This window comes from Myotis davidii, unplaced genomic scaffold (assembly GCF_000327345.1).
Source record: "Myotis davidii unplaced genomic scaffold, ASM32734v1 scaffold120, whole genome shotgun sequence".
NCBI lineage: Eukaryota > Metazoa > Chordata > Mammalia > Chiroptera > Vespertilionidae > Myotis > Myotis davidii.
Genome location: NW_006294778.1, coordinates 2224342 through 2236548, shown reverse-complemented (window position 1 = coordinate 2236548; position 12207 = coordinate 2224342). Strand labels below are relative to the sequence as shown.

Genomic DNA, 12207 nt, shown 5'->3' with positions numbered 1-12207 from the left:
CTAGGTCTGTGTCCACACCCGTATACATGTATTTCTAAGTGTGCTTTCTTAGACTGTATTTAGTAATTGCTTTTAAAAGGGAGAAAAAGGAAAGGAAAGGAATATCAGGCACCAAAAATTGAACCTGAGGCATAGCCAATTTTGATTGGGCATGTTCAAGTCTATGGCAACGCCGTGGTAAAGAATGGTTCAATGTTCCACTTCAGCAGATTTCCACAAGCAGATATCTGTGATTCCCATACATCCTTTTTTCCCCTCCTAACCTTGTGAGCTTGCCACCTCCCTTATGGCCCAGCAAAGTTCAGAAACGATAACTCTCTTTAGGGAAAACTGGCTCTCTTCCTCCTCGCGAGTGTGGCAGGTGGTACCAAACTGCCCTGCCCACTTAACATGGCATTGGGCTGCAATTCTTGAATGCCACTTAAAGCAAAACGTGAAGCTCCCACTCTGTCCGGGTCAGGCCACCAAAGGGTTCTAAGACCTTGTTTATGATGTCATTTTAAGTATTCCCTCCTTCAACAATGACAATAAAAGTTAACTATTAAACTCAAGTTTTCTCCTTCCCACCATGGGTTCCCTACAACACAAAACCAGCAAATTAAATCACTGAGATGCTAGGATGCCTAAAGAAATAAAGCACATTCCTCATAAGTGGCCCTAACTGTGGAACATCTGGCCTGCCCAGCTGCATTTTCTCTACTTCAGTGGAGGGTCTGACAAAGATAACTGGCCCCTAGTCTTTCCAAATAACAAAAGCTCAGTTATTCTGAGGGCAGCTACACTGAGCGGGGTATGCTGGACACAGTGGCCCTGCCTCTCCGCCCGCGATGACTCATCGCAGAACTTCCTCCTCCTCCATCCATGCTGCCTCCTTTTCTTTAAAGGAATGAAATCAGGAAATGTAAGCTGGGATTGAAAATAGGTGGTTAATCTGCTCTTGACTTCATAGCATCAGGGTCTTGGCTTGGTGTTGGGATCTTTGGATATGCTCATCCATTCATTTGTTCGTTGCCTGTATTTCGTGTCTAATCTGTGCCATGACCTGGGGGTCCGGATTGGTCGCTGTTCTCATATACTTATATTCTAGTGCAGGGGTGGGGATCATCTGGCTGCAGGTTGTATAAGGCCCACAAAATCATTTGGTCTGGCCCTGCCAAGGCAACCGCAGGTGGGACTCAAAATTTAATAAATCTAGGAGGTTTTTTTTATAGTAACAAATTTATATTAAGTGAATTATATTAAAGTGAACAATGTTATAAATATCCAAATGGCCCTTGGCAGGAAAAAGGTTCCCCACCCCTGTTCTAGTGGGTAAGATAATCAATGCAGAAGTAAACCACCAGGTAAATATATAACTTCAAATGTCTTAATGAAAATAATGGTATACTATGGAATGGTATAAAATAGGGACCCACCTTAGCTGTTTGTCAGAGAAGGCCTCCCTGAAGAGGTAACAAGGAGCCAGGCAAGTGCAGGTTGGGAGAGGAACAGAATGTTTGGGGTAGTGGGAACAGCATGTGCCCAGGCCCAGGGCAGACAGGCCTGGCAGGTGAGGACTGACTAGGGCCTGGAAAGAGGGGAGAGTGGCAGGAGAGGAGCTGCAGAGGCAGGCGGGGCCAGACCACAATCAGCATCTCTCTGGGAACGGATTGGTTTGCTGCCCCTGCTCAGTTCTGTCAATTAGAGTTTGGCCATGGAACTATTCATCAGTTTTAACTTGGATGAGTTTTCCCACTTCAGCAAGTATTCTCTTTAAGTACAATTACATTGAGGATAGATGATAGCCAATGGGATTTATATGTATATATTCTATATATATAAAAGCCTAAGTGACTGTTATGACTGGTCGATGGGTTGCCATGATGTGCACTGACCACCAGGCGGCCAAGGGACCCCACCTGTATACAACTTCATGCACTGGGCCTCTAGTAAATATATAAAATATTTTCTTTCCCTGTCTCCATCTTGAAGGTTACATGAAATGCTTGTTTAGTATCAAATATTGTCAAGCACACTGTTCAAATGGAACTTCTTGTGATGATAGAAACATTTTTAATCTGAGCTGTCTAAAACAGTAGACACTAACAACATGTGGCTACTGAGCAACTAAAAAAACCTGGATATTAAATTGCATTTAAATTTAAATACCCACCGATGGCTAGTGGCTACTGTTTTAGGGCAGAGCAGCTCTAGAGCCTGGACATACTTAAAGGGGTTTATTTCCCAGGAAGGTACTAACAAAAGGCTTAGGTTAGCTCAAAACCTGAGCAACATCTGGGATGGTTCATAGAATCCTAGTGGGAAGAAGGTTCAAACAGTTTAGCCCAAGATCTGAAGGAAGTGCATGGCCAGCGAACCTGGGAAATAGCCTAAATTTTCACCGGAATGCACCAGCCTCACAACTTCTGGCTTTCAGTGGCCCTCAGCACGCAGGGTGCATGGCAGGAGGCAGTGTGTTTGGAGCCTTGCCAGTCAGTGTGGTCCACGGACCAGCAGCATTGTCCTAATTGGGAAGCTTGTTAAAAATGCAGACTCTCAACCTCCCGAATCAGAATCTGCATTATAACAAGAATGCCAGGGATTCAAATGCACATTCAACTGTTAGAAGTGGTTGTTGTGGAAAGGCCTTGGAGTTGGGCAGGTCTGGGTTCAAATCCCAACTCTGCCACTTACCTGAGCAATCTTGGGCCTCAATTTTCTCACCTAAAAAAAAAAAAAAAAAGGTAATACTACTTACCTGAAAAGATTATTGTGAAGGTTCAATGAGTGGATGTATAAAAAGAAACTAGCATGAGGTCTGGTTTAGGTTGGATGATCAATCAGTCAATCATTATTCAACAGTCATTACTAACTGCCTATTATATTCCAAGCACCCTTTCTATCCTGTGTTTAAAACTCCTTCCAGGAAAATAATATTGGGGGAATAAAATGTTTTGTTGAGAATGGAAAGGAAAGAAAATATTCCTCTCCAGCAATTTCAATACTATAACATGGACAACTTTTCTTTATAGGATTCTCAAAAATCAGGGGCTCCCAGCGTGCTCGTTCCTCAGACTTTCAAATGGGAGTAGAGGAATGGGGAGGGGAAAAGAAGAGAAAGTTAGGGACTTAGACACTAGAAAAGGTTTGTTATGGTTTTGCCAGCAAATGAAAAGCAATTAGAGCCGTCTTAAAAGTGAAGCACAAACTGTTAACGGCACAGATTTTCTTTTATTAGCTTCCCAAAGAAAGAAGCAGCAGCAGTTCTCACTGGAGGTCCCACGGGTAGGAAGGGGAGTGTGAGGGGTGTTCTTTTCTGCTACCCCGGCAAAAAGGGTTTCTCACCCAAGCCAGTAGGTGTTAATCTGCTTAAGCCTGCCTGAGTGGGTCTGTTAGGTTGCTGGCACATGGCCATTTAGGGGTTTTGTTTCCCAGACCACAGGAGCCCATTTTTCCAAGAGTTCCACTAGCTTTTTGTTTGATAACGTCTGTTTCTAGAAGCTTTTACTCCTTCAACAACAAATTCAATAGAACAGAAATTTACTGAACACCTACTATTAGGCAGAGCCCTCTGTTGGGGATACAGAGATGAATACGGAACAGTTGCTGTGCTCCAGGAGCTCACCCAAAAGTAACTTCTGCTGCTTTCTCTAGGTGACGGCTGTTAGCACCGCCTCTTCCTATGCTGGTGGGGGTGGCGGGGGGACAGGAGAGGAGAGAAAGCCCTCTGGCCCCCTTCGCTGCCCCCTTTCAAGCCCCACTGACCTCGCTGTGCTCTCCTGAGGTCCCAGGGGCTTCAAGGGTTAATTACTTGCTGGATGTGGCTGGTTCATTGTTCTCGCAAACTTCCTACACCCTCCAGTTCCATTCCCAATTATAAAATTTGCTTAACATAGTTTAATATTTTTCTTTACACAGAGGCAGTACACACTCATTATAGAAAAAGACAGATAAGCAAAATGAAGAAAAAACTTAAAGCCACCCTCATTCCTACCACTTGAAGATAACCTGTTTTAATAAAAACTATAACGGTAATTTCATAGGCAGTTCAAAATATAGAGGAGGGTTATCACGCAAAATTCAATCACCGGGGACATGATCATGTTGGGGGTTTTCCTCCCAGCCTTCTTGCAGGTATTATAAACGATGCCTCATGCACAGTCTGCTGAAGTCATCTTCTGGAGGAAAAATACCGTGTAGATGTGCAAAGTGGGAAGGGGTACTTTTAGCCATACTGGCAGATACGGACTCCAGGCCTTTTACAGAAAACCCTGGTAGAAGTTTGCTGTCATTAGCTGAATTATTGCTGCTATTCAAATATTTCAACCCTGGTGACAGAATCTGACCCAAGAAACTTGTCTTTCTTCCTTGCAGCCTGAAATGGGAAATATAGAGATTTCTACTTTAAGCAGGTCTGACATAAGGATGCCTGAATTCATGAAGAGTGCTTGCCTGTCATTAAAAGCCTGCCCTGTGCCAGGCTCTGACATGTTATCTCAGTTAATCCTCACAATCGTCTTTCAAGATAGACATTATTATCCCTATTTTGCAGATGATGAAAGAAGGGCTCATAAAGTGTAAGAGGCTTGCCAGGGGCTTACACACAGTCCCTGGCAGAACTAGGACCCAGAGGACAGAGACATTACACGGTAGAGTTAGTGGGAAGGATGGGCAGACTAGGTTCAGAGCCCCGCTGGGCTGCCCACTCACTGTGGGGCCTTGGGCACGTTTAACACGCTACGTTCCCCTGAACTGGACTTAGGTGTGACGTCAGTAGCCTGCAATTAGTGTTGACATAAGGAACCGTCCTAAGAACCCAAGATATGGTGTCCATTGTAAGGGCGTGTGGAAGAAATTCCTGTGTGTTCTGAGTTCCAAGGACAGTATTCTCCTGAGTGATTTGTTTCTGGTCCAATGGTTCCTAATCTGTCAGCTCCCCTTTATAGCCTTTCTCCTGGAAAACTCCGAGCCAAGTTTAAGGCCCACCTAGAAGGACCCTAGACCTTCAGGGTATGCATGTTTCATCTCATTTCTGATTGCACTTTTTGCTCCACTTTTGTTTTAACTACTTCTTTCACTACCTGGGGATATTATTTCTTTTGAGGGTGCCTGTAGTGCACTTAGCACAGTGCCTGGCCTATATTAGATGCTCAGTAAATGGTGTCTCCTTTCATGCTCTTGGATTGCATTTGGGTCACTTCATAAAAAAAGAAAGACATTATTTGCATTCCAGAAAATTCTCTAATTTACAGGAGGGTTCAATAGAAACTTCTTTTAATAATAAACACGTGTATTTAGAATAGGGTGCTGTTTTCACAGACCTTTAGAGGCATTCCTTACTGGGTCTCTGTCACGTAACTGGCGCAGTGCTGACCCTCAGGCCCTTCCCTTCCCCCTGCTCCGTGGCAGGGCAGCTGCTCTCCTGTGCTATTTGCAAAGTGTTTGGAATGGAATGGATGGCATTTTTTAAATGAAAACCTTTTCTTTATCTTTCCAGAGGAATTTTAAGATAGAAATGATCTGTTGCAGAACATACAGAACTAGAGAATCAAGTTTTCTGTTTTAAAAAAATATTTTGTCACTTTATTTACTTATTTATTTTTAGAGAGAGAGGAAGACAGAGGGAGGGAGAAAGAGAGAGAAACATTGATAGGGGAACAAAACGTCGTTCAGCTGCCTCCTGCATGCCCCCTACCAGAGATTGAGCCCACAATCCGGGCTGGGAATCGAGCTGTGACCTTTCAGTGTATGGGATGAAACCCAAGCAACTGAGCCACAACCAGCCAGGGCTTCTCTTTTACTTCTTAAAACTGGCCTCCTAATTATTTAGTTTTTCATGTGTCTACACAGAGGAGTTGAATCCTATTCCCTCCACCTTCCAAAATGGGCTTAATTATTTTCACTATGTCAACATTCTAGACTTTATCAGAAATTAATTTGATGAGTTTATTGTCCAGTTATTATGAGTTTATTAACTAACATAAGCTTATTTATTATTAGTTATTTCTTAAATTACCATTTTTAAATTCTAAACATCTCATAAAATTCTTAAGCATTTTGAGTGTTTTTAATTTTGTCAGTTTCTTTTCTCAGTCCCTAGCACTTTCAAGGTATCCAATTAAAAAATAAATTAGTGGAATTAACAATATGTATAGAATAGGTCATGGTAAGGGTCACTGTCTAATAATCTTCAAAAAGACCTGGGCAAGCAGAGCTCAATAATCTACTTATGTTTGCTTAAAGCAATTTGTTGGATCCTTAACACCTGTTGAGTTGAGTGTTGAGAATTTATTTTGCTAGGCTTGTCTGAGCTACATTGCCCCAAGATTTCTTTTGTTCTCTCTCCTTCCCTCCCTCCCTTTCTTCCTATCTTTCCTTTCCCATTTCTTCCTTTTAAAAAATTTTATTGAAAGTCTTTTGACCTCCAGGCTCTATGCTAAACACTGGAGGATCCAATGGTGGGCAAAATAGAGAAGGCCCCTACCCTCATGGAGTTTATAGTCTGGGGTTGAGGGGCAGGAAGGATAAGCATTAATCAAATCACATTCATTAATGGATGTAAGATTACAAATTGTGGTAGGCACTATCAAGGACTGTAGTGCAGTGTGGGATCTGACCCAGCCTGGGGTTAGGAAACAGCCTCTCTATATTGAGATATGAAGGAAGGAAGCATGAGGGCTCTCGGTTGCAGAAAAGAGCACGTGGAAAGGCCCTGTGGTCCTGGGGATCCTGGTACTCTGGGGAAAAGGAAAGAAAGATACTATGGCTGGATCAGGTAGAACAACGGCAGGGGGTAGGGGATGCGTCTGGTGAGGTCAGCGGGGGCCGGAGAGACATACGCTTTGTAAATATTTTGGCTTTCAGGTCAAGAGCAGTGGGAAGCCCCTGAGTGCTGTAAGGAAGAGCTGGCAGTGCGAGAGCTGTACTAGGACTGATGCATCTTAATCTGTCTCTGCAGGACCGATGCAGTCATACACGTGGTCTCTAACCTACACCGTGACAACGGCGGGATCCCCCGCTGAAAACTCCCAGCAGCTCCCCTGTATGAGGAGCACTCATGTGCCTTCTTCCTCGGTCACACACAGGATCCCAGTTTATCCTCACCGAGAGGAGCACGGGTAGGCGACTTTCCTGGGTTGCTGCCCCACTTTTAAATGTGATTTTAAAGAGCAGGGCTTCCTTGGCAGTTGTTTTCTCAAAGGGCAGGAGGAGCGCCACCCTGTGTTTAGTTCTTACTGTGCCCAGCAGTCCCCACCACGACCAGGTGAGGCGACCCCACTTTATAGATGAGGACATTGAAACTTGGTGAAGTTCAGTTCCTCTGAGTCACACAGCTGGTAACCGTGGGGTGCAGACTGAGCAGCTGTCTGCCTCCAGAGCCTGTGTTCTTCCCTCTTTCCTCCTTTAAAGTCTCAGCTGCACACGCCATTCAACCGTCCCTTGGTGGCTCTTTGTGCGCTCTGCAGCCTTAGAAAGCTTCCTGGTAGGTCCCAATCTTTTATGACTGTTCAGAGGAGGGCTTCCCCACCTGAGAGCTGGAAGTCCCTGGAGGGCAGGAATTACGAATGGGGTTCAGGGAATCCCTGTGGTTTCCAATGATGCTTTGGACCCTGAATAATTCAATCATTCATTTTGCCTGTGTTGTGCAGTGATGTTGCTGTGATGAATAAACTACAAATCCATTTAAAAGTGTGACCTGAATCACAGTAGCTTTTTGCCATTATGCACTGTCTTTATCACAAGACACTAATCTTACAGTGTCTAATGAGCAGTGATCTGAAAAACACTTATGGTGTTAAAAAAAAGGGGGGGGGGCTTATCCTCAAGAGTGAGGCTCTGCTGTGTGGGTGCGGTGAGCCTCCTGAGCCAGGTTCCCACAGACCAGCTGTGGGGGATACGGCTGGGGGAGGGGGACGGGGAAAGGGAGGGGGAGGAGGACTTCACGGGTCCCTTCCTCAGGGTGACCCAGCATAATGCAGCAAGGTGGTAACCCTGAGGATAGGCGCAGGCCTGACTGTTGGTGTACTTGAGCTATTCGCCTTGGTTCAGGTGCCCCATCCTGATCTGTAGTGCAGCCATTATTTTTCAGGGGGCTCTTAGGGCATTTCCTCACACATTTAGAATGGATTTTGATAAGTATTTCAGAGAGCTTTTTTTTTTTATTGCATCAATGATGAGAGAGAATCATTGATCAGCTGCCTCCTGCATGCCCCCGACTGGGGACCAAGCCCACAACCCGGGCATGTGCCCTTAATCAGAATTGAACCTGGGACTCTTCAGTCCTCAGGCTGACACTTTATCTACTGAGCCAAACCATCCAGGGCTCAGAGAGCTTTTGGATTCTGCAGGAAATAGACTCCCACATGGTCATGTCAGCATCTTTGCTGTAAAGTTGTTGTTAAGAACAGTAATTAGAATATTCCGTGTGCACGTAGGATTGTCTTTCTTATGGAGTGTCTTCACATACGTGACCCTCCGAATAAGCATGTGCAGCATGTTCACAGATGGGAGAAACGAAGCTGCGAGGAGCGCGAGAGCCCAAGGTCCCCCAGCTGGAAGGTGGTGCGGCCGGGCTGAGAGCTGGGCTCCCTGAGGCCTGGTCGACCAGGCCATGGTGTTTTCTCCCAGGAGAGAGCGCCTGGAAGGTACCACACCCTCTGCATCATGGGGAAGCAGAGGCCTGAACAACACAAAAACATAAATCCCAAAGTAACCTCTTTTTTTCCTATTTGACTTCAGGATTTCATATGGGGCTTTTTAAGACAACAGGAGTAGAGATTTCCATCACTAACTATGTTTTGCTCAGGGCGAGCTTTTGTTCCCTGAGCACTTGCTGGGTGGCAAGGGAGATGTGCCTAAGGGAGAAGGAAAATCAACCTGAGAATTTAAACTTACCACAACAAAGCTACAGAGTGGACATGGTAAGGCAGGGGGAAAAAATGGAAGAAAGAAAAGAGAACAAAAAGGAAAAAAAAACAGAGGAGGTTGGTTTTTGAAGATGTCAAACTGATCTGTTCTTCCTGCTATTACTCACAATTGTCACTGTGCTTAATGCATTTTAGATACACAGGAAGCTATAACTATGGGAGCTATGGCAACCAGCATCCTCCGCCAATGCAGAGTCAGTACCCGGCCCTCCCTCCCGAGGCAGCCATCTCTGGACCACTCCACTACGCCCCTTACCACAGGAGCTCTGCACAGGTGAGTCGGTGGTCCTGCTTGCTTATCCAGGCCAGGTCTACTCAGGTAGCACAGTGAATAAGCACCTTCCGTGTACTGTGTGTGCAGCAGTGTGTCACAGGAAAGGATGGTCTTTTCCTCAGTGTCACTTCGGCCCTCCAGTGGCTGCCCGCAGTGGGAGTCAACCACATTCATGCTCCACTTTCTCTCATCCATGCATGTGAGTGCGAACAGTTGTCTTTAGTTCTGCCCTCTCTCACCTCTCTGATCCCAGGACCCAAACCCAGTTGGTTGCCATGTCTGTTTTTCGGGCAGCCCCGCTCCGATTGGACCTCGCTTTCCCATCAGCATTCTCCTGGTGCAGACCCTCATCGAGTCATGCAGGACTGTTATCTCGGCCTCGCTCTAACTGGTGTCTTGGTCTCCCACGTGTGCTCCTTTCAGTCCCACCCCCACACAGTCTCACCAGGAGAATCTTCCTGAGGTGGACCCTTTATCACATATTCTCAGGCCACACCTTTCTCGCTAACAAACCAAATTGACCTGCTGCGACCTGGAGCAATGGAAACCGGTTGCACCTGTAACATCAGTGTTGAGCACTCTATTGGTCTTAGACACTGTCCTGTGCACTGGCCCAGACACAGCTCGTTGCCGATTCCACTCAATTCCACATTCTGTGTGTCTGCACTCCCACAGTCGTTGCCTCAGCTCAGGTCTTCATCTAAGTGAGATGATGGCAAAAGCCTTCCCATTGGTCTCCATGTCGCTGAACTTGTCCCATCTCTGTTCTGTCCCCTACATTGCAGCTAAAGGAATCTTTTGGGAAAAAACCCAGTCTCTTGCATGTCATCACTTTCAGAGTCAAGTTCAATGCCTTAGCATGTCTCTCAGATTCATGACCATCTGGCCTCTGCCTGCCTTTCTGGCCTACAAACGGCACCACCCCATCCTTGCTCCCGGTGGGCCAGCCCGTGTGCAGTCCCCATGCCTGCGCTGAGGTGGCTTCCTCTGGCTGAGTCCCTGCCCCAGCCTCTCCACTTGTTGTTCCTGACAAGCCTCTCATGGTCTTTGTGGCACTTCCTGACACTCCCCCCTTCCTTCCTCCAGGACTTTATGAGGCCCCACTCCTCTGTGCTCGCATGCACCCTGGGCTTTCCTCTGTTGGTAACACTTCCCACACTGTGATCATGGCTGACTTTCCTGACTCCCACAGGAGACCCCAAAGCTCCTTGAAGGCAAAAATGACGTCTAGCATCCCCGGGTCACAGGGCACGCTGTCTGTCAGAAGGAACAGCTTGCTTTTACTGAACATGTGCCGAGCACTTTGCACATCCTCACGGTAACCCCTGTAGGAAAGAAAGGGAGAGTCACTTGCACGAGGCTCTGAACCCAGGCAGTGTGGCCCAGCTGTCCAAGCTCTTATGCATCACCCTCTTGCCTCTCAAATGTCGGCATTCTCTGAGCGATTATGGAACAGATGAGCAACAGGAGGAGGGGTCAGCATGAACAACAGTGTGGTGTGCCAAGGACGCTCGCTGGTTCTGCAGGTGTGGGGGCCGTGGTAGGTTTGGGAGCCTGGGAGTGGCAAGGTGAGAGCTGTGCTTAAGAAAGAGCTTTCGCAGCACTCACAGCATGAACCAGAAGGGGGGCTGGTGGAGGCAGGGAGCTCTGCTCCCAAGCGCTTGCAGGGGTGGAGAAGAGATGGCAGGACTTGAGCCAGGGTGGAGGCCGCAGTTGCATCAGCTGTCAGGACAGCTTTTGCCGTCATCCGGGGGAGGGCACGAGGAGACTGAATCCACAAACTCAACACTCGGGGCACACAGGCGTCTGTTTTGATTTCCATTGGAGGTACCAAGGGGAGCCCTGGTATAATCCCCAGACAGACCAACAAGTGGATTCCACTAAATCACCACCTGGGCCCTCATCACAGGTCTCCAGCTGTGCCACACAGACACGCCAGCTCCTCAGGGGCTGCTGCTCTCGGGAGCAGGGTCTGTGCTCCTCTCTGTGACAGAGCTGCTGCTACAGGCTGAGTCACCCCGGACACAGCATCAGCAGCTCATTCACTCGTTCATTTGTTCATTCCTCAAATGACTGTCAGGTGCCTACTATGTAGCAAGCACTGCTCTAGCCTTGAGAATACATTTTTTTTTCAGCAGGAGACACTGGTCTAACCACAGTGGCAAGATCAAGCTAACATTCCAAGCCACAGCTCCCGGCATTATCTTTCCTCTTACTTTACCCCCTCATCCCTCATCCCTCCTTAAGAAATTTCTGCAGCTGGTTTTCTGCGTTGATATTTTTACAGCCATTGCTATAAAAAACACGCGCACACACACACACAAAAAGAAACAACACAAGGTCTCTTAAAGGCCCATGTGGTCCCTGGTGATCAAAGATAGGCCTGCAGCATCCGCTCTAGAAGCCACACATTCCCCGACTGGAGCACTGCCGTTACTAGTGGGCCCAAGCGAAGGGCCCAGGACTACATGAAAGCCCAGTGTGGAGCCCTTTGGACCCAGACTAGATATCCTGTGAGAGGTGACGGGTCCTTGGTCAGCCTCTTCACCTCTGTGCCCTGTGGCCTTTAGACAAAGTCTGTGACAACCTCTGACCCCACCGCACAGCACACGGTGCACTCTCTGGGTTAGGCCTCAGGCTCCATTGAGGAAGCAGGGTGGGGAGAAGTTAATTTATCACATCTCCGGCAGGCTGCTTCTGTGGAAGGTACTCTGTAAAGACAACCCTTTGTTTTGTTTTTCATTAACATTTATGCAGCAGGCACTGTTTTAGGCACTTTCAAATACACCTCATCATCCTAGCAGCCTTTTCTCCAGTTTTTAAAGATGAGGAAACAGCTTCAGAAGGTAGTTTGCCTCAGGACAGGCATCCAGGAAGTGACAAAGCAAACCCCAATGCAAGTTCTCCAACTCTCAGGCCCCCCAGAGCCGAGCACTGTGTGTCTTGGAGGGTAGGAGGTAAATTCGTGGCTACTGCAACTATTCTCAGTTTCGAGTTTCCAAAGAGAAAAATCACACACCCAAGATA

General features: G+C 46.9%; 1 protein-coding gene across 2 annotated transcripts in view; it reads left to right on the top strand.

The window, feature by feature from the left end:
- The window catches only part of RFX4 (regulatory factor X4), a 134803-nt gene that overhangs the window by 115722 nt on the left and 6874 nt on the right, over positions 1 to 12207 (top strand). For both annotated transcript variants that reach the window (XM_006769336.1, XM_006769337.2), the window contains exons 16-17: positions 6938 to 7097; positions 9042 to 9180. In XM_006769336.1, coding sequence (XP_006769399.1) covers positions 6938 to 7097; positions 9042 to 9180 — 299 coding nt within the window. The remainder of the gene's footprint in view (positions 1 to 6937; positions 7098 to 9041; positions 9181 to 12207) is intronic.